The sequence below is a fragment of the Mobula hypostoma genome, chromosome 1, assembly GCF_963921235.1.
Source record: "Mobula hypostoma chromosome 1, sMobHyp1.1, whole genome shotgun sequence".
Taxonomy (NCBI): domain Eukaryota; kingdom Metazoa; phylum Chordata; class Chondrichthyes; order Myliobatiformes; family Myliobatidae; genus Mobula; species Mobula hypostoma.
In genome coordinates this window covers 437,410-460,851 of record NC_086097.1, presented here as the reverse complement: position 1 = coordinate 460,851, position 23,442 = coordinate 437,410, and the positions used below count along the sequence as shown (strand labels likewise).

Below are 23,442 nucleotides of genomic sequence, written 5' to 3'. Positions count from 1 at the left end.
CTCACAAACCTCCCTGAAAGGATATTGGTCCCCCTGTAGTCCAAGTGTAACCCGTCTCTCTTGTACAGGTCCCACCTGCCCCAGAAGAGGTCCCAATGAACCTGAAATCTGAAACTCTGCCCCCTACACCAGTTCCTCAGCCATTTGTTCATCCTCCAGAGCGTCCTATTCCTACCCTCACTGGCACGTAGCACAGGTAGCAATCCTGAGATTACCACCCTTGAGGTCCTGCTTTTCAACTTCCTACCAAGCTCTCTATACTCACTCTCCAGGACCTACTCACTCTTCCTTGCTATGTCATTGGTACCGATGTGCACCACGACATCTGGCTGATCACCCTCCCACTTCAGAATGTCATGCAAGCGATCAGAGACGTCCTTGACCCTGGCACCCGGGAGGCAACAAACCATCCTGGATTCTCTGTCACGACCACAGAACCTCCTATCTGTACCTCTAACTATCGAGTCCCCTATCACTACCGCTCTCCTCTTTTTCCACCCTCCCTTCTGCACTGCAGAGCCAGACTCAGTGCCAGAGATCCGGCTATTGCAGCTTGTCCCAGGTAAGTCATCCCCCCCAACAGTATCCAATGCGGTATACTTGTTGTTGAGGGGAATGGCCACAGGGGAACCCTGCTCTGCCTGCCCTTTCCTCTTCCCTCGCCTGACAGTGACCCAATTTCCTGTCCTCTGCTCCTTTGGCGTAACTACCTCCCTGTAGCTACGATCTATAATCTCCTCATTCTCCCGAATGATCCGCAGGCCATCCAGCTCCTGCTCCAGTTCCCTAACGCGATTTGTTAGGAGCTGCAGCTGGATGCATTTCTTGCAGGAGTCGTTGTCAGGGACACTGGAGGGCTCCCTGACTTCCCACATCCTGCAAGAGGAGCATTCCAACATCCTGCCTGGCATTCTCTCTACTCAAAATAATCTGAACAAAAAAACTTACCAGAACCTACCCTGGCCTCTGCCTGTTCTCACCGAAGCCTGTTGAGCCAAAGCAGTCCCACTCTGACTCAGTCCACCCCGACGATGGCCACTACAATGATGGCCGCTGTATATGGTGGTCTGCTTTTAAACCTTGGCACTCTACGTCACGTGCCTGCGCAGTGCAGACCCTTCTCCCCGAGCAGTGTTTAAAAAAAAACTTTTTCTACCCGATTTTTTCACTCCCTTCTTCAGCTGCTTGCTTCGACTGAAACAAGAACCATTGAAATTTTCTCTTTTTAAACCTTGGCGCGCTACGCGCTATGGGGCCCAAAACTGTTGACAATACTCCAAGTGCAGCCTGACTGGTGTCTTATGAAGTCTCAGAATTATCTCCCTGCTTTTATATTCTGTTCCATTGAAATAAATGCCAGGATTGCATTTGCTTTCTTTACCACAGACTGAACCTTTATATTAACCTTCGAACATCAGAGGTGCAGAGGAACTTAAGAGTCTTGTAAGAAGACTCCTGCACCTCTGATGTTTGAATCTTCTCCCCAATTAGGTAATATTCCACACTGTTGTTCCTTTCACTAAAATGTATTATCATACATTTCCCAATGCTACATTCAATCTGCCACTTTTTTGCCCATTTTTCCAAATTGTCTAAACCCTGCTGCAATCGCATTGTTTCCTCCATACTTCCTATCCCTCCACCTATCTTCGTATCATCCGCAAAGTTTGCCACAAAGCCATCAATTCCATTATCTAAATCAATGCCAAACAATGTGAAAAGTAGCGATGGCCATACTGGCCCCTGAGGAACACTACTCGTCACCAGCACCCATTCACTGCCTCCTGTCTGTCAGGCTTTCCACTATCAATGCCAATATCTTTCCTTGAACGCCACAGGATCTTATCTTGTTAAGCAGCCTCGTGTGTGGCACCTTAACAAATGTCTTCCGAAAATCCAAGTAAATAACATCCACTGTCTCTCCTTTGTACACCCATAAGTCAATATCAGCATGGTTGGAACACCCTAAAGATTAACTTGCAGGTCGAGTCAGTGATGAGGAAGGCAAATGCCATGTTAGCATTTATTTCAAAAGGTCTAGAATACAAGAGCAAGGATGTGAAGCTGAGGCTCTGTAAGGCACTGTTGAGGCCTTACTTTGAGTATTGTGAACAGTTTTGGACTCTTCATCTTAGAAAAGATGTGCTAGCATTGGAGAGGGTTCAAAGGAGGTTCACAAGGATGATTCCAGAAATGCAGGGGTTACCATATGAGGAATGTTTGATGGCTCTGGGTCTGTACTCGCCGAAATTTAGATGGTTGAGTGGGGATCTCTTTGAAACCTTTCGAACGTTGAAAGACCTAGACAGAGTAGATGTGGAAAGAATATTTCCCATGGTGGGAGAGTCTAGGACAAGAGGGCACAGCCTCAGGATACAGGGATGTTCATTCAAAACAGAGATGTGCAGAAATTTCTTTTGCCAGAGGGCAGTGAATTTGTGAAATTTGTTGCCACATGCAGCTGTGGAGCTGTTGAGCTGTTGGGTGTACTTAAGGCAGAGATTGATAGGTTCTTGATTGGACATGGCATCAAAGGTTACGGGGAGAAGGTCAGGAACTGGGGTTGAGGAGGAGATTTAAAAAAAGGATCAGCCACGATTGAATGGCGGAGCAGACGTGATGGGCCAAATGGTCTCATTCTCCTCCTATGTCTTATGGTTCCTGTCAAGAGAAATCTTGCCTGACCGATATGTTGGAGTTCTTTCAGGAAGTAACAAGTAGGCTAGACAAAGGAGAGGTAGTGGATCTCGTTGACTTGGATTTTCAGATAGCATTTGATAAGGTGCCACACGAGGATGCTTAACAAGATAAAATCGCATGGTTACAAGAAAGATACTGGTATGGACAGAGGAATGCCTGACAGGCAGGAAGCAGTGAGTGGGAATAAAGGGGGCCTTTTCTGGTTGGCTGCTGGTGACTCCTGGTGTTCTTCAGGGTTCGGTATTGGAACTACTAATTTTCACATTGTTTGTCTCTGATTTCGATAATAGAATTGATGGTTTTGTGGTAAAGCGTGAGGATGATATGAAGATAGGTGGAGGGGTAGGTCATGCAGAGGAAACAATGTGATTGCAGCAGGATTTAGACAAATTGGAAGAATGGGCAAAAAGGGGCAGATGGAATACAGCGTTGGGAAATGTATAATATATTTTGGTAAAAGGAACAATAGTGGAGACTATTTTCTAAATGGAGAGAAGGTTCAAACATCAGAGGTGCAGGAGGACTTAGAAGCCTTTGTGCAGTAGGCCGAATGGCCTACTCCTGCACCTATTTTCTATGAAAATCTCCAGAAGGTTCCCACAGGCTGAGTCTGTGGTAAGGATGGCACATGCAATGTTGGCATTTATTTCAAGGGGAATAGAATATATAAACAAGGAAATAATGCTGAGGCTTTATAAGACACTGGTCAGGCTGCAGTTGGAGTATTATCAACAGTTTTGGGGCCCATATCTCAGAAAGGATGTGTTGTCATTGGAGAAAGGCCAGAGGAGGTGCACGAGGATTATTCCTCATGATTCTGCCAGTGACTGGTGGTGTTCCACATGGGTTGCTGTTGGGATGACTTGTCTTTTTACTATATTATCAATGATTTAGATGATGGAATAGATGCTTTGTTGCCAAGTTTGCAGATGATATGAAGATTGGTGGAGGAGCAGACAGTTTTCAGGAGACAGGTAGGCTGTAGAAGGACTTAGACAGATTAGAAGAATAGGCAAAAGAGTGGCAAATGAAAGACAATGTTTGAAAATGCATGGTCATGCATTTTGCTGGTAGAAATAAATGTGCAGACTATTTTCTAAATGGGAAGAAACCCCAGAAATCTGAGATGCAAAGGGATATGGGAATCCTTGTGCAGAACACCCTAAAGGTTAACTTGCAAGTTGAGTCATTGGTGAGAAAGGCATATGCAATGATAGCATTTATTTCAAGGGGTCTAGAACACAAGAGCAGGGACGTGATGCTGAGGCATATAAGGCATTGGTGAGACCTCACCTTGGGTATCGTGAACAGCTTTGGGCTCCTCATGTAAGAAAAAATGTGCTGGCATTGGAGACGGTCCAGAGGAGTTTCACAAGGATGATTCTGGGATTGAAAGGGTTATCATATGAGGAATGTTTGATGGCTCTGGGTCTGTACTCACTGAAATTTAGAAGGATGAGGGGGGAAATGTCATTGAAAACTTTTAAATGTTGAACGGCCTAGACAGTGTAGATGTGGAAAGGATATTTCCCAGAGTGGGGGGGGGAGTCTAGGACAAGAGGGCACAGCCTCAGGATAGAGGGGCGACCATTTAAAACAGAGGTTTCTTTAGCCAGAAAGTGGTGAATTTGTGGAATTTGTTACCACATGCAGCCGTGGAGGCCAGGTCATTAGGTTTATTTAAAGAAGGGATGATAGGCTGTTGATTTGACACAGCATCAAAGGTTACGGGGAGAAGGCTGGGGAATGGGGTTGAGGAGGGAGAAAAGGATCAGCCGTGACTGAATGGCAGACCAGACTTGATGGGCCAAATGGCCTAATTCTGCTCCCAAGTCTTATGGTCTTATTCTGGAAATGATGGGGTTAACATACGAGGAGCTCTTGGCAGCTTTGGGCCTGCACTCACGGGAATTTAGAAGATGCGGGGGGGGGTGTCTCATTGAAACCCACTGCATGTTGACAGGACTAGATAGGGTGGGTGTGGGAAGGACATTTCCTCTGGTGGGGGTATCCAGAACTAGAAGGCACAACCTCAAAACTGAAGAGCGACCTTTTAGAACACAGGTGAGGTGGAATTTTTTTAGCCAGAGAGTAGTGAATCTGTGGAATGCTCTGCCACAGACAGTGGTGGAGTCCAAGTCCTTGGGTATACTTAAGGCAGAAGTTGATCATTTCCTGATCAGTTGGGTGGGATTGGGATCAGCCATGATGGAATGGCGGAGCAGACTCGACGGGCTGAATGGCTCCCATGTCTCTGGTCTATGGTCTAGCTACCTGACCCTCCATCTATCTGCTCAGATGAAGTGGGAATCCAAATGAGAAAGGTAAAGTCAAGAAAAGGATTGGAAACACTTTGTAGAAGTTATCTTCTCCAAATGATGCTGCAGGTGAGTAAATGAAGTCAACATGAGATTGTTAGAATGAACAAAACTTGTTTTCATAGGTAGAACTGTGAATCAATCCCATTTTTTTTTAAGAGACATGCCTACCTGTACATACAGGCAAAAATCAAGCATATAACCCCACCAGTGTAAACTCTTCGGGCTACCTGATGGCTTAAGAAGAGGTCAGAACTTTGCAGCAGAACATGCCAGGTAATTGCTGAAAAAGAAATAAATATGAAAATATAAACACAAGAGGTTCTGCAGATGCTGGAAAACTAGAGCAACATACACAAAATGTCGAAAGAACTCAGTGTTTTGGCTCAAAATGTTGATTGTTTATTCATTTCCATAGATGCTGCTTGACCCGCAGTGTTCCTTCAGCATTTTGTGAGTGGGAAAAGTGTTGCATTTTTTTAAACAATAACTTAATTTGGCATTTGATGACTGAAAAATTGAACTGATGTGAACTTTGTGAAGCTGGAATTTAGACTAATGATTAATTTACTGGATCAATCTTGAACAGAATAGAAACATGAACTCAATTGTAGCTTTTTACATTAATTGCACATCTTTGGCATTTCCAAAGACATTTTCACCACTGGACAAGAAATAAGGAAAACAATAGTAATGATATGAGAAATAAGAGCAAATAAAGATCGCCCTATGCCGCAGAGGGTTCCGTCTTGAAGGACTCTCACCAACAGGGACATGCCCTCTTCTCATTACTACCGTCAAATGCGGGAGGAAGGCCAAAGAATGAGATTGAGAAAAATTCAGACATGATTATTTGTCGGGCTGCACAATCAATCCTATTGCACCAGTTCTACAATCCTATTAATAGAATACTCCAACATTCAATACACTAGCAAATTTGCCGATGACACAACGCTGGGTGGCAGTGTGAAATGTGAGGAGGATGTTATGAGAATGCAGGGTGACTTGGACAGGCTGGGTGAGTGGGCAGATGCATGGCAGATGCAGTTTAATGTGGATAACTATGAGGTTATCCACTTTGGTGGTAAGAACAGGAAGGCAGATTATTATCTAAATGGAGTCAAGTTAGGAAAAGGGGAAGTAAAATGAGATCTAGGTGTTCTTGTACATCAGTCACTGAAAGCAAGCATGCAAGTACAGCAGGCTGTGAAGAAAGCTAACGGCATACTGGCCTTCATAACAAGGGGAATTGAGTCTAAGAGCAAAGAGAATCCTTCTGCAGCTGTACAGGGCCCTGGTGAGACCACACCTGGAGTACTGTGTGCAGTTTTGGTCTCCAAATTTGAGGAAGGACATTCTTGCTATTGAGAGAGTGCAGCGTAGGTTCACAAGGTTAATTCCCGGGATGGCGGGACTGTCATATGTCGAAAGATTGGAGCGACTGGGCTTGTATACTCTGGAATTTAGAAGGCTGAGAGGGGACCTTATTGAAACATATAAGATTATTAAGGGATTGGACACGCTGGAGGCAGGAAGCATGTTCCCGCTGATGGGTGAGTCCAGAACCAGAGGCCACAGTTTAAGAATTAGGGGTAGGCCATTTAGAATGGAGTTGAGGAAAAACTTTTTCACCCAGAGAGTGGTGGATATATGGAATGCTCTGCCCCAGAAGGCTGTGGAGGACAAGTCTCTGGATGCTTTCAAGAAAGAGATGGATAGAGCTCTTAAAGATAGCGGAATCAAAGGTTATGGGGATAAGGCAGCAACTGGATACTGATTGTGGATGATCAGCCATGATCACAGTGAATGGCGGTGCTGGCTCGAAGGGTTGAATGGACTACTCCTGCACCTATTGTCTATTGTCAATTTTGCTCCTCTATCTTATGGTCTAATGCTGAAAGGATAAAGGATTTTACACACCTGTTAACATGCTGCTAAAGAGCATTGCCGGGAAGTAGTGATGATAGTAGAGAATTCGGCCCATCAGGTAGAATGGTAAATAATGCAGGATCCAACCCAGCAACACGTGCCTGGCTGCACGCAGAATAATGTAACAGCGCTCTGCAAAACAAAACAACGGCCAGTCATTTCTGAAACACCATACAAACATTCTCCTCCTGATGTGATATGAATCTGTGCTGGCCCTTTGGGGAGCAAAGTGCCTGATATCACGCCACATGATGCGCCTCCCTCAGCAGAACTTTTATGCTCACACACATCAGGTACTTTGTGTCTCTTCTGTGTTAATTGTCTGAATTATTTACATCCCAAATCTGTCTCTCTGTACAGATTAAAATACAAACCATTGGAGGAACTCAGCATCCCTGGGGAAGAGGAACTGTCAAAATCAAGTCAAAACCCTGCATCATATCCTGACTGTGATATATAAAAATTATTTGGATGAAAATGCAGATGGTCTGATTAGTAAGTTTGCAGACAACTCCAAAGTTGGTGCAATGTGGAGTGAAGAAGGGTGAAAGAATACACATGATATTGACCAGTTGGAAATATGGGCACAGAAAGAATAAAATGAAGTTTAATCCAGACAAGTAAGAGATATTAGGAGGATCATAGTATAAGGCAACTAAAAGAGCTATAAGAGGGGAAAAGATTAAATATGAGGGCAGCCTAGCCAGTAATATAAGCAGGATACCAAAAGTTTTTCAGTTATGTAAGACCATAAGATATAGGAGCAGAAGTAGGCCATTCGACCCGAGTTGGCTCCACCATTCAATCATGGGCTGATCCAATTCTTCCCGTCATCCCCACTCCCCTGCCTTCTCCCCATACTCTTTGATGCCCTGGCTAATCAAGAACCTATCTATCTCTGCCTTAAATGCGCCCAATGACTTGGCCTCCACAGCCGCTCGTGGCAACATATTCCACAGATTTACCACACTCTGACTAAAGTAATTTCTCCACATCTCTGTTCCAAATGGGCGTCCTTCAGTCCTGAAGTCATGCCCTCTTGTCTTCAACTCCCCTACCACGGGAAATAACTTTGCCATATTTAATCTGTTCAGGCATTTTAACATTCAGAATGTTTCTATGAGATCCCCCCTCGTTCTCCTTCTCCTGAACTCCAGGGAATACAGCCCAAGAGCTTCCAGATATTCTTCATACGGTAACCCTTTCATTCTTGGAATCATTCTCGTAAATCTTCTCTGAACCCTCTCCAATGTCAGTATATCCTTTCTAAAATAAGGAGCCAAAAACTTCACACTATACTGTGGTCACATGAGTGCCTCATAGAGCCTCAACATCACATCCCTGCTGTTATATTCTATACCTCGAGAAATGAATGCCAACATTACATTCGCTTTCTTCACCACCAAGTCAACCTGGGGGTTAACCTTTAGGGTATCTTGCACAAGGACTCCCAACACCGATTCCCGTAGAACTCCACTGGTAACGGGCAGCCAGCCAGAATAGGATCCCTTTATTCCCATTCTCTGTTTTCTGCCGATCAGCCAATGCTCCACCCACGCTAGTAACTTCCCTGTAATTCCATGGGATCTTATCTTGCTAAACAGCCTCACGTGCAGCACCTTGTCAAAGCCTTCTGAAAATCAAATACACCGCATCTACTACGTCTCCTTTGTCTACCCTGCTTGTAATTTCCTCAAAAAATTGCAGTATGTTAGTCAGGCAGGATTTTCCTTTTAGGAAAACATGCTGGCTTTGGCTGATCCTGTCATGTGCCTCCAGGTATTCTGTAATCTCATCCCTAACATTCGATTCCAACAACTTCCCAACCACTGATATCAGACTAACAGATCTATAGTTTCCTTTCTGCTGCCTCCCTTCTTAAATAGCGGAGTAACATTTGCAGTTTTCCAGTCATCCCGTACAATGCCAGAATCTATTGATTCTTGAACCATCATTGTTAATGCCTCCGCAATCTCTCCATCTACTTACTTCAGAACCTGAGGGTGCATTCCATCAGGTCCAGGAGATTTATCCACTCTCAGACCACTAAGTCGTCCTTCTCAGGTCAGACCTTCTCAGTCGTAATTTTCACTGCACATACTTCAATTCCCTGACACTCTTGAATGTCCGGAATACTGCAGATATCTTCCACTGTGAAGACTGATGCAAAATATGCATTCAGTTCATCTGCCAGCTCTGCGGCTCTCATTACAATATCTCCAGCGTCATTTTCTACTGTTCCTATATCTACCCTCAAATCTCTTTTACCCTTTATAGAGGACAGGAGAAGATGGTGGCGTGATGCAGCGTGCAGCAGCCTCTCCGGTGATGAATATCTGTTATCTGTCAAGTAGGATGCCGTGCACAATCTTGATTTGATGGAGGCAGATGTGAGAGCACAGAGGAACATCTGGTGAAACTTCTGAAATGCCTGTTTCGCTGCCGCTGCTGCTGCTACTGTGTGATCCAGAATCTCTGGAGGGGAAGGCCCCGAGTCCTCCGCTTTGCTTGTTGCTCGGTGGCCGGGGTGGGGTCGAAGCGCTTGGCAAAGATGGTGCTCGGTGTTGGAGGGCTGGTTGGAGGCTCGAAGTTTTCGGACAGACTCAGAGTTGGCTGTGGTCGGGTGCTTCCAGGGTGCTGCATCAGCAAGTTTGCGGCGCTGGAGGTTCATGGCAGGGAGAGTTTCTCCCTTCTACTGTCTGCATGAGATGATGGGCTATCGGGACTTTGAGACTTTTTTTTTTCCGTGCCCATGGCCTGCTGTTTATCAAATTACGGTATTGCTTTGCACTGTTGTAACTATATGTTATAATTATGTGGTTTTTGTCAGTTTTAGTCTTGGTCTGTCCTGTGTTTCTGTGATATCATACTGGAGGAACATTGTATCATTTCTTAATGCATGCATTTCTAAATGACAATAAATGAGGACTGAGAGGCCTCGTAATTTAATTTAATCTATTTTAAAAAAGCTTTCAGTATCTTCTTTGGTATTAGTCACTAGCTTCCTTTCATAATTCATCTTTTCCTTCCTAATGACCTTCTTGGCTTCCTTCTGCAAGTTTTTAAAAGCTTCCTAATCCCATCCTCCCACTAGCTTTGGCTTCCTTGTATGCCCTCTCTTTTGCTTTTAATTTGGCTCTGACTTCACTTGTCAGCCATGGTAGTGTCCTTCTTCCATTCAAAAATTTCTTCTTATTTGGAATATATCTATCTTGCACTTCCCTCATTTTTCGCAGAAACTCCAGCCATTGCTGCTCTGCTATTATACCTTTCCAGTCAAGTTTGGCCAGTTTCCCTCTCATGCCATTGTAATTTCCTTTATTCCACTGAAATACTGACACATTGGTATTTAGATTCTCCTCAAATTTCAAAGTGAACTCCATCATATTGTGATCACTGTACCCGAAGGGTTCCTTAATTTAAGCTCTTTTATAACCTCTGGATCATTGCACAACACCCAATCCAGCACAGCCGATCCCCTAGTGGGCTCAACAACAAGCTGTACTAAAAAGCCAGCCCTTATATATTCTACAAATTCTCTCTCTTGAGGTCCAGTACTGGCCTGGTTTTCCCAATCCACTTTCATGTTAAAATCCCCAATGATTATCATGACATTGCCCTTCTGATATGCCTTTTCTGTCTCCTGATGTAATTTGCAATCCACATCCTGGCTGCTGTTTGGAGGCTTGTATACAACTGCCATTTGGGTCCTTTTACCTTTGCCATTTCTTAACTCAACCCATTGAGACTCTACACCTTGCAATCCCATGTTATCCCTTTCTAATGATTTAATATTATTTCTTATACACAGGGCCACACAACCCCCTCTGCCTACTAACCTATCTTTCTGATACACCGTATATCCTTGGGCATTCAACTCCCAATGGCAGCCATCCTTTAGCCAAATTTCAGAGATGGCCACAACGTCATACTTGCCAATCTGAATTCGAGATCGTCCATTTTATTTCTTATGCTGTGTGCATTCAAATACAACACTTTCAGCTCAGTATTTGCTGCTTTCTGTTTTAACTGCACCATGCCTCTATTGCCTTGTAACTCATCCCACTAGCTTTGATTATGTCTCAACTCCTACCTGTCCCTTCTATCATCTCTGTTGCACACTATCTTTGATTTATTTCTGTTTTCCCCCTCTTCAGCCCTATCACTCTGGTTCCCATCCCCCTACCAAATTAGCTTAAACCCTCCCTAACAACTCTATTAAACCTGCCTGCTAGGATATTGGACCCCTTTGGGTTCAGGTGTAACCTGTCCTTTTTGTATGGGTCATACCTTCCCCAGAAGATGCCCCAATGATCCAGGAACCCAAAGCCCTGCCTCCTACACTAGTTTCTCACATTCATATGCCTGATCATGCTATTCTTGCGCTCGATAGCATGTGGTACAGGCAGCAATCCTGAGATTACTACCCTGTAGGTCCTGCTTTTCAGCTTCCTACCCAACTCCCTGAATTCTCTCTTCAGGACGTCCTCTCTTTTTCTACCTATATCATTGGTACTAACGTATACCAAGACTTCTGGCTGGTCACCTTCCCCCTTCAGAATACTCTGCACTCGATCCAAGACATCCTGTACCCTGGCACCTGGGAGGAAACACCATGCGTGTATCTCTATCGGGCTGACAGAACCTCCTGTCTGTTCCTCTCACTATGGAATCCCCTATGACTACCACATTACTCATCTTCTCTCCCTTCTGCACCACAGAACCAGGCTCAGTGCCAGAGACCCAATTGTCATGGTCATTCTCCAAAGAGTATAAGGGAGGTGAGAGTTGATATTGGACCACTGGAAGATGATGCTGGTGAGGTAGTAATGGGGAACAAAGAAATGGCAGATGAACTTAATGCATACTTTGCATCTGTCTTCATTGTGGAAGACACTAGCAGTGGTGCCAGAGGTCTGTGAGTGTCAGGGAGCAGGAGTGAGTGCCATTGCTATTACAAAGGAAAAAATGCTGGATAAGCTCAAAGTTCTTAACTTGGATAAGTCACCTGAACCAGATGGACTACATCCTAGAGTCCTGATAGAAGTTGCTGAGGAGATAACGGATCCATTGGTCATGATCTTTCAGGAGTCACTTAATTCTGGCATGGTACCAGAGGACTGGAAAATTGCAAATGTCACTCCACTCTTTAAGAAGGGAGGAAGGCAAAAGGAGGGGAAATTATAGGCCAGTTAGCCTAACCTCAATGGTTGGGAAGGTGTTGGAATCTATTATCAAGGACGAGGTTTCGAAGTACTTGTACACTAATGATAAAATAAGTCAAAGTCAGCATGATTTCTGTAAAGGGAAATCTTGCCTGACAAATCTATTAGTGTTCCTCTTCCAGTTGGCTACCAGTGACTAGGGGTCCTCAGGGGTCTGTATTGGGACCGCTACCTTTCACATTGTTCGATAATGGAATTGATGGCTTTGTGGCAAAGTTTACAGATGATATAAAGATAGGTGGAGGTGTAGGTAATGCTCAGGAAACAATGTGAATGCAGCAGGACTTAGACAAATTGGAAGAATGGGCAAAAAAGTAGCAGATGGAATACAGTGTTGGGAAATTATGATAATGTATTATGGTAGAAGGAACAATAGTGTGGACTATTACCTAAATGCAGAGAAGGTTCAAACGTTAGAGAAGCAGAGGAACTTTGGAGTCCTTGTTCAAGACTCCCAGAAGGTTAATTTACAAATTGAGTCTGTGGTAAAGAAGGCAAATGCAATGTTGGCAATTATTTCAAGGGGAATAGAAAATAAAAGCAAGGAGATAATACAGAGCCTTTAAAAGACACTACTAGTCAGGCTGCACTTGAAGTATTGTCAACAGTTCTGGGCATGTCAGAAAGGATGTGTTGCATTGGAGAGAGTCCAGAGGAGGTTCACAAGGATGATTCCGGGAATGAAGGGGTAACATATGAGGAGCATTTGGCAGCTTTGGGCCTGTATTCACTGCAATTTAGAAGAATACAGGGTGTGGGGGGAATCTCATTGAAACCTATCGAATATTGAAAGAACCAGATAGGGTGGATGTGGAGAGGATGTTTCCTTTTTCCAATATTTTTATTATTAATCTTACATATAAGAATACAGAGTAAAAGAAAAAAAATACAGGTGTTCCCCACTTTTCGAAGGTTCGCTTTACAAAAGACCTATATTAGTTATCTGTTTTCGCTAACAGAAGGTGTTTTCACTGTTACGAAAAAAGCAGCGTGCGAAGAAAAACAGCACGCGTCGCGAGCAGCCGCTCTCCCCCAGATTCGGAACTGCATTCTCGCCGGCATTGCTTAAACACGTGCCTGTGAGCAGCCGTTTGCAAGCTGAGTTCTAAGCTATCAGAAAAGCCTGAAAGAGCTCGTAAGGGTGTTACACTTAGCGTAAAACTAGACATAATTAAGCGTTTCGATCGTGGTGAACGAAGTAAGGACAAAGTGAGTTTGGCTTGTGGAAGTTGACGAAGATGATGTTGAAGAGGTTTTGGCATCTCATGACCAAGAACTGATAGATGAACAGCTGATGCAATTGGAAGAGGAAAGGATAACAATCGAAACCGAATGCAGTAGCGAACGGACCGAAAGTGAAGTCGTCCAGGAAATGAACGTGAAGCAACTGCGTGAGATTTTCGCTGCAATGATAAAGTACGACTTTAATTTTGAAAGGGTACTTTGGTTTAGGGCATATTTGCAAGGTGGTTTACAAAGAACTGTATGATAGAAAAATGAGCGGGGCTAAGCAGTCAAGCATACCGCCGTTTTTCAAGCCTTCCACATTAGCCACAGCAGACGACGAACTTTGACCTTCGACATCGAGGCAGGCAGGCATAGAAGATGACCTGCCTGCCCTGATTGACGATGAGATGACACCCCCATGTCCCACTACCCCAGTGGTCCCGACCTCCGGGCCGCGGACAGATACCAATTAGTGAAGAATGCAGCGGTAGCCCAGAGGTATCCAGCACGTCTTTAAAGAAAAAAGCCGAAATAAACAAGCTAATTAATTAGGTGCCGCCCGGCACATAAATGTCGGCCCAGATCAGAGGTGATTGCCGATTGCGTCTCTGTCCCTCTCACTATACCCCTTGCCTATCCACTGGGTTTTTCCCCCCCTCCCCCTTTTCTTTCTCCCTAGGCCTCCTGTCCCATGATCCTCTCATACCCCTTTTGCCAATCAACTGTCCAGCTCTTGATTCCATCCCCCCCCTCCTGTCTTCTCCTATCATTTTGGACCTCGCCCTCCCCCTCCCATTTTCAAATCTCTTACTAGCTCTTCTTTCAGTTAGTCTTAATGAAGGGTCTCAGCCCGAAACGTCGACTGTACCTCTTCCTGGAGATGCTGCCTGGCCTGCTGCATTCACCAGCAACTTTGATGTGTGTTGCTTTACTATATGTTACTGTTATTTTAGGTTTTATGTGTTATTTGGCATGATTTGGTAGATTATTTTTGGGTCTGCAAACGCTCACAAATTTTTCCCATATAAATAAATGGTAATTGCTTCTTCGCTTTACGACATTCCGGCTTATGAACTGTTTCATAGGAATGCTCTACCTTTGGATGGCGGGGGAAACCTGTATATTAATACATTATACTAAATCGCATATAAAGACTCCTTACCCTATATTCATACAGATTAATTGGTAACATTGAAATATAGTAATTTTATTATATTAAAAAAATCTAACCCACCACCAAGACCAAAGCTGAGTCGTAAACAAAAAAAGGAAAAAAAAAATTATTCATCATCATCTGTGCTTTAACAGCAAATCAAAGGTTGTAAAAATAATTCAAAAAAGGTCCCACAATGTTCGAAAGTCTTGGCTAGGTTCAGAGATTGAACATCGAATCTTCTCTAAATTTAAACATGGCATCACATCACGTAACCATTGAGCGTGATTAGGAGGGACGGCATCTTTCCATTTAAGCAAGAGCATCCTTCTGGCCATAAGAGGAATAAAAGCCAAAATGTGCAAGTCAGATGACTCCGAAATAATATCCTTTCCTCCAACAATACCAAACAAAGCGGTCAAAGGATTAGACTTAAAGTTTACTTTGAAAAGTATCCAGAAAGTTTGAAATGCTTCTTTCCAATATTTTCCAAGAATCGGACATGTCCAAAACATATGAATGAGTGAAGCTTCTCCATTATTACATTTATCACAGTACGGAGATGTATCTAAATAAAAACGAGACAACTTATCCTTGGTCATATGGGCCCTATGACCACTTCAAATTCTAGGAGAGAGTGGCGGGCACATAACGATGAAGTGTTAACCAATTTAAAAATTTGATTCCAAGTCTCCTCAGAAATTGAAGTCTGTAAATCTTGTTCCCAAAGATTTTTAGTTTTATCTAAAGGAACACTTCCCATTCCCAACAGCGTATTATAAATATTAGATATAGATCCATTATAAAAAGGTTTCAAATTAAAAATTACATCTAATAGATGCTTATCAGGACTTTTAGGAAATGTACTTATTTGAGACCGTAAAAAATCTCTTATTTGTACGTATCGAAAAAAATTAGTTTTGGGTAAGCTATATTAAGTTGACAGTTGTTCAAACGAAAAGTGACTTCCCTCTACAAACAAGTCCTGAAAGCATTTAATACCTAATCTATCCCATTCTTTAAAAGCCACATCAATCATAGAGGGTTTAAAAAAATAATTAGAAAAAATGGGACTCAAAAGAGAAAATCTCAAGAAGCCAGAGTATTTTCGGAATTGCATCCAAATTCTCATAGTGTGTTTAACTACCAGATTATCAGTTAACTTACTCAGAGACAAAGGAAGTGAGGATCCAAGAAGAGAAATGATAAAAAATTTATTGACAAGAGTTAGCTTCTGAAAAAACCCACATCGGTCAATCCTCACGATTAATATAACCAAAATGTAAGATTTCTTATATTAACTGCCCAATAATAGATTCTAAAGTTCGGTAAGACAAATCCTCCATTCTTTTTATCTTTCTGAAGATGAATTTTATTTAATCTAGAACGCTTATTCTTCCATATATAAGAAAATATAATAGAGTCAAGAGAATCAAAAAAGAATTTAGGAATGAAAACTGGCAATGCCTGAAAAAGATACATAAATTTAGGTACGCAAACAACAGGAATTCTGCAGATGCTAGAAATTCAAGCAACACACATCACAACAGGACTGACGAAGGGTCTCGGCCTGAAACGCCGAGTGTACCTCTTCCTAGAGATGCTGCCTGGCCTGCTGCGTTCACCAGCAACTTTGATGTGTGTTACATAAATTTAGGTGGTACATTCATTTTGATAGAGTTAATTCGGCCAATCAGTGATAGCGAGAGAGGTGACCAATTTGATAGTATTCTTTTTACGTGATTCAATGGGGTAAGAAAATTTTCTTTAAATAGACGCTTATAGTTTTTAGTAATTGTTATGCCTAAATAGGTAAATTGGTTTTTTACAATTTTAAAAGGAAGACTAGAATTTGTTGGTATCAAATCATTCAAAGGAAAAAGTTCACTTTTATGTAGGTTTAATTTATAACCTGAGAACTGGCTAAAACAGGAGAGTAAAGAAAGCACATGGGGTAACGAAGTCTCAGCATTAGAAATAAATAGCAGCAGATCATCAGTGTACAGCAAGACTTTGTGAATAGTGTCCCTCCTTAAAATAGAGGTGAAATCATTAGATTCTTGAAAGGCAATGGCTAAAGTTTCTAAGGCCAGATCAAAAAGCAAAGGGCTCAATGGACAGCCTTGTCTAGTGCCACATTGAATCTTAAACGGTTTGGAGTTATGAGAATTAGTGATAACCCTAGCGGAAGGAGCTAAGTAAAGTAATTTTATCCATTGAATGATAATGGGTCCAAAATTGAATTTTTCTAAAGTTTTAAATAAATAATTCCATTCAACTCTGTCGAAAGATTTCTCAGCATCTAGGGATACCACACATTCCAATATCATGTTAAAAGGAGAATAAATAACATTTAATAACCAATGAATATTAAAATAAGAATATCAATTTTTGATAAATCCAGTTTGGTTATTGGAAATGACAGATGGTAAAATATTTTCAATCCTATGGGCCAAAACTTTAGATAGGATCTTAGTATCAACATTAAGTAAAGAAATTGGTCTATAAGAAGAGCATTCCGTTGGATCCTTATTCTTTTTAAGGATAAGCGAAATGAAAGCCTCATAAAAAGACTGAGGGAGTCTGCCTAACTTGAATGAATCCAAAAAAACTGAACATAAATGAGATACAAGCAGTGAGGAAAAGATCTTGTAAAACTCTCCAGAAAATCCATCTGGACCCGGAGCTTTCCTCAAATGTAATGAGCACACAGCCTCAACAATTTCCTCAAAAGAAATAGGTTGTTCCGACAACTTTCTGTTGTCGGAAGAAATTGTAGGAATGTTTAGTTGGTCTAAAAAATTGTTCATTACAGTGTTATCCTTAGAAGATTCAGAACTATAGAGTTTTAGAATAAAATTCTCTAAAAGTAACATTTATTTCTAAATAATCAATTGTCCTTTCACCATGAGCTTTGCACATTTCTTTAATCTGCTGTTTAGCTATAAACGTTTTAATTTGATCAGCCAATAATTTACCTGTTTTATCTCCATAAATATAAAATTAACTTTTATCTTTTAGGAGTTGGGTTTCAATTAAATAAGTTAAAAGGAGATCATATTTAGATTTAGTTTCAACACGTTTTTTATATAAGGCAGGTTCTGGAGCCAAGGCATACTCTTGGTCTAATTGTTTCAGCTGATTAGCTAAATCACTTCTCTCTTTATTAGCTTTTGTCTTAATACTTGCAGTATTAGAAATAATTTGTCCCCTAATATACACCTTAAATGCATCCCATCTGATAAGACTGGAAGTCTCCTCTAAGGTATTCTCTTAAAAAAAAGAGTAATTTGTCTCTCTATAAACTTTAAAAAATCTTTATCAAATAACAAAGTTAAATTAAATCGCCAAAACCTATTTGTTTGAAGAAAACCAGGGAGATTTAAAGACAGGAGCACAGGAGCGTGATCTGAGACAGAAATCTCTTTAGATTCACAGGATCGAACTGATGGAATCATTTGGCTATCAATTAAAAAAAAATCAATCCTGGAATATGTATGATGGACATGAAAGAAAAATGAATATTCCTTGTCTACTGGATGAAAAAAAACGCCAAGCATCAACAATACCACATTTCATTAAAAAAGATTTAATAAACACAGCTGATTTATTTGGTATCATTAGTTTAGAAGATGAACGATCTAAAGCTTGATCTAAGCAACAATTAAAGTCTCCACCCATCACCAATGAGTACAGACTTAGATCTGGCAAAAATGAAAAAAAAAACGCTCAAAGAAACCTGGGTCATCTATATTCAGAGCATACACTTTGGCAAATACCATTAGCTTGTTATTTCATTTCCCTGACACTATAACAGAACGCCCATTAGTATCAGAAATTACTTTTCGTTGAACAAAGGGAACTTTATTACCTATAAGGATCGAAACTCCTCTGGCTTTGGTCTGAAATGAGGAATGGAAGTGAGGAATGGAAATGAGACTCCCTCCATCAATTAAAAAGGTGTGAATTGTCATACTTACATACATGGGTTTCTTGAAGAAAAACAACTGGTACCTTAAGTTTTTTAATATAGGCAAAAATCTTATTTCTTTTCACGGGGTGATTTAGCCCTTTCACGTTAAAACTAAGTAAATTAATACTTTGATCCATTTTAAAACTATTTATAAGAAAGGTTAAGGTAGCAATCAGAGAAATGTATATTAAACCCAGATAATATACCTTGCGATATATTAACTAAGCAACAGAATTGACTAGATTCCCAAATCAGCTTCAAGAAAAAAGACTCCCCATCCCTCTCCCAAAAACAGAAAATCAGTCAAAGAACAACCGCTATCTACCCCCACTGAAAACATCCCCTTAGAAAACCTGTTGGAACCGCTCCAAAGAATTCAAGGTTATTTACTGTTCCAACCAAGACTAAATAATATACAGTAAAAAAAACCAGCTTAGACAGGTTTATCAAACAGAAAGAGCAATTATTCATACCAAAAAATATTAAAGTCATTTTTAAAATATATAGTATTTCTGTTTTTGCAAGATTTTTAATCTATTCTATATATATATATATATATAGAATAAATTAAAAATATATATACACAGTCATTTTTTTGAGTCTAAAAATTCTTGCGCTTGCTCCTTCATACAAAACCATTTAAATGATCCATCTTCCATTGTGATTCTCAGTCGAGCCAGAAAACGAAGAGAAAGCTTAACATTTTGGCTGTACAGCTCCGCCATAACTTTTTTTAAACTTAACACGTTCTGCCATAACTTCTGATGAAAAATCTTCAACAATACGAATCTTCTGACCTTGGTAGTCAATCATACCTTTTCCATAGGCATCACGAATCAGACAGTCCTTTATTTGAAATTCATGGAAACATATAATGACTGATCTTGGTTTTGATTTTGAAGTCAATCCATAGACAGGCGATCTGTAAAGACGATCAATCAAAAGCAGAGACTTTATAATATCAGGGAATAATTCCATCAAAAGGTTTGCAAAGAATTCTTTAGGATTATCTCCTTCTGTTTGCTCTTTAAGTCCCAAGATTCGTAAGTTGTTTCTCCTACTCCTGTTTTCCAAATCAATAATCTTCTATCTCCGTATTTCGTTGGACTTGGATTGTTTTTCATATAGCTTTTGCAAGTCATCCATTCTCTCATCCAGTATAGTAATAACCTCTTCATATTCCTTTATCTTCTTATCATGCTCAGTAAGAATTGCTTGAATATCATCTAATTTTTTACCTATTTGTTTAATTTCAGCGCTGATTTGTTGCAAATCAGCCGACGCTTCTTTTCTGAACTGTTGTAACTCCTCAGTAAGCTTTTGAATAGCTTCCAAAGCTGCTTTGGTAGTCATAGTAATATAGTAACCTGTCTAACAGTAGCATTTCAAAAGGTTGGAGACAAAAGTAAGTAAGTTAGGAGCACCAGCAGAGAGCTGTTACTCAATCAGCGGCCACCAGGCAAATCCCGAGGATGCTTCCTATGTGGAGGTATCCAGAACTAGAGGGCACAGCCTCAAAAATTGAAGGCCATCTTTTAGAACAGAGGTAAGGAGGAACTTTTTTTGCCAGAGAGTAGTAAATCTGTGGAATGTTCTGCCACAGACTGCGGTGGAGGCCAAGTCCGTGTGTATATTTAAGGCTGAAGGTGATCGTTTCCTGATTGGTCAGAGCATCAAAGCATATGGTGAGAAGGCAGGTGTATGGGGTTGAGTGGGATCTGGGATTAGCCATGATAGAATGGCCTACTTCTGCTCCTTTGTCTTATAGTCTAAAAACTGGGTCACTTACTGGAAACAATGTTGCCATCATTAGAAATTGGGATACTAGATTAAAAGTTATAGAAATCAGAATAGAGTAAATGTTATCCAGGTACGTCTGTGAGTTTGTGGGCTCATGAAGCATGTCCCTGCATCTCTCCATCTCACTTCCATTCCCAATGAGGAATCTTATCCAGTTCCATCTAAAACCAACAGAAGCGGAAAGATCAGCAACCCATTTTACAACATTCCTGGCATCTGAACCTCTTTGACATTTACTGTCTATTCCTCTTTGTCCGAGATTAGACAATGGTGAGCTGTGTGCTTGATATTGTAGTGTACACGTTTCATTAAGTTGTACTGTTCATTCAGCTCCACTGTCACAAGGATCATTACAGAAAATCTTTCCTACCAAATGCGATAAGCATATACAGCAGTTCATCTCTGTTTAACAGGAGAACACACATCATCATACAATAGTCTCTTGTGACAGGGTCCTGAATTACCCCTACAATCTGTGCTCGTTTACCCCTATTAACTGTGCTTTTGAAGAGAGAGAGAGTTATTTAACACCAACATGTTGTTTTGAAAAGAGAGAGGAGAGAGAGAGAGAGAGAGAGAGAGAGAGAGAGACGAAGACTAACTTTTAGACTGTCACTTTAAGGCACGAGAAAAAACTGGCTAACTTTTGGATTCTGCTGAGTTGGAGACAGCACCGAGCAGCTCGTAAATTGCTATGGTGACCGAAGGCAGCGTTATTTGATGGACACTTGATGTTATGATTTTTCGGCAGCATGTTTATACTTCCTTCAAGGACATTTGCCTGCTTGTACATTTCTTACACGGACAAGGGAAGGAGTTATTTGAGTGACAGTTGATGCTCAGCACGGGAAGATAAAATAGAAGGTCAGATGATAGACCTCAGACATGTTTTGGAACACTGAATGAGCTTTGTTGTGCCCACAGAAGAAGTGGGTTTTTGGAGGATCAATCAGGCAGATCGATCAGTGGCTCTTGCAGTGAAAAGAAAAGGCAGTGACTGGTGGGGAGTTGTCCATGTGTCCACCCTTGCCTGGGTGATAGCTCCACCACAGAAAACCGGTCCCCTTTGTTGTGGTCACAGTCGGTGACTTTTAAAGGATTTCGGAAGACAACGAGAAGATCGATGGCGTCAGCTCACCTAAAGACTCAAATCTCTCCCCCTCTCTCTCCATCACTACTCAACTCAATACCACAAACTGAACTGAACTTTACTCATCATTATAAGACTGTATCTTTTTACCCCTGGACTTAAAGAAGCTTGCTTTTCATATATTTCCACACTTACTGATTTATTTATATATAATCAATGCTAACCTGTTTGATTTATCTAGATTTATATTACTGCATTGCGTAGTTACTAATAAATATTATTAATTAATAGTGTTTTCCATTTCTGTTGGTTCTTTATTCCTGTCACGGGGTACGTGACACTCTGCTTTATTATTTTGTACATTATTATTGCACTGTATTGCACATTGATAAATGTGTATATTATTATTATGTACTTCATTATTAGTTAATATTCTTATTATATTATTGTTTATTATTATTGCTAAGTGTGTTTTTAAATGTTGCTGCTGTAGCAAAATAATTTCCCACATGGTATCAATAAAGTACTTATTATTAAACAGACCCTTCAGTCCTCTATGCTAATTGTTGACCGTCATGCTTGATTCTCATTGTTCTGGCCACCTCCGCCTCCTCCTCTGGCAGCTCATTCTAGATACCAACCTCTATGTGAAATATTTATTTCTCAGATCAGCTTCAAACCTCACTGCTCTCATCTGGGAAACAGTACTGGCTATCAACCTCATAACTTCATGTAGCTAACAGAGGGATATAAGTGGATTAGCATGTTCCAATGTAGTATAATATTTAGAAGTATGAAGTCTTTAACTTTATTGAAAAGAATATAAAAATATGTGAGACCCGAATTAGTGCACATATACAGGTGTATAGTGTGTTGGCGCATGGCCAAGTGGTTAAGGCATTCGTCTAGTGATCTAAGGTCGCTAGTTCAAGCCTTGGCCAAGGCAGCGTGTTGTGTCCTTGAGCAAGGCACTTAACCACACATTGCTCTGCGACGACACCGGTGCCAAGCTGTATGGGTCCTAATGCCCTTCCCTTGGTCAACATCGGTGGCGTGGAGAGGGGAGAGACTTGCAGCATGGGCAACTGCCGGTCTTCATACAACCTTGCCCAGGCCTGCGCCCTGAAAACCTTCCAAAGGCGCAAATCCATGGTCTAACGAGACTAACGGATGCCTATACAGGTATATATGAGTACACTGACCTCTGACCAAATGAATGGGCTGATATCCTCGCTGTAAGTAGACAACTGTAATGCTGAAGAGAAGCAGGTAGATAAGAAGGCTTGAAAGGTTCAGCCACCAAATCACCTGAACAGAAGAAAATATAGTTACCCTATGCAAAGAACATAACTACCAAGGACATGCACATAAAGCACAAAGAAGCACAAATTAGTATTTACACAAATTTCCTCCATTTCCCAGATGTCTTCTGTCACCACACCCCTGCATCCACCCATGCCCCTCCCCCCCATTGACAGAAAGCCACAATTATAGAGTATTGAAAAAGGCCCCTTGGCCCATGCACTCCCAGCTGACCTGATCTTGCTTAGTCCCATGTATCTGCATCCAGACCATAGACCTCCATACCCCTCCTATCCATGCACCCATCCAAATCTCTTTTAAAAATGTTGAAATTGGCTCCGCATCCACTGTTTGCACTGGCACCGTGTTTCATACTCTCATCACTCTCTGAGTGAAGAAGTTCCACTTTAACTTCCCCTTAAACTTTTCACCTTTCACTCTTAACTCATGATCTCTAGTTGCAGTCTCACCCAACCTCAGTGGAAAAAGCCTGCTTGCATTTATCCTATCTATACCCCTTATAATTTTGCATACCTCTATCAAAATTCTCCTCGATCTTCTACACTCTAGGGAATAAAGTCCTAACCTATTCCAGGTTAGCCTTGAGCAGTGCCTAATTGGAGAGATCGTAGCTCACTTAGGCTTGCTGACTGAGTGGAAAAGGTAGCAACTTTGGGACTTTGAACAGTGCCCAATCAGCATTTGTGATTGATGGGCAAAAACAA

General features: G+C 41.4%; 1 protein-coding gene across 9 annotated transcripts in view; it reads right to left on the bottom strand.

Annotated features, from left to right (window-relative positions):
* Positions 1-23,442, bottom strand: part of pomt2 (protein-O-mannosyltransferase 2) — a 231,480-nt gene that overhangs the window by 14,713 nt on the left and 193,325 nt on the right. For 7 of the 9 annotated variants that reach the window (XM_063042721.1, XM_063042693.1, XM_063042702.1 and 4 more), the window contains 3 exons: positions 22,618-22,723; positions 6,939-7,079; positions 5,190-5,301 (listed from right to left, as the gene is read on the bottom strand). In XM_063042721.1, coding sequence (XP_062898791.1) covers positions 5,190-5,301; positions 6,939-7,079; positions 22,618-22,723 — 359 coding nt within the window. Of the gene's footprint in view, positions 1-5,189; positions 5,302-6,938; positions 7,080-17,004; positions 20,487-22,617; positions 22,724-23,442 lie in introns of those variants that run through there. The other 2 variants (XM_063042712.1, XM_063042768.1) reach the window with 2 other exon arrangements.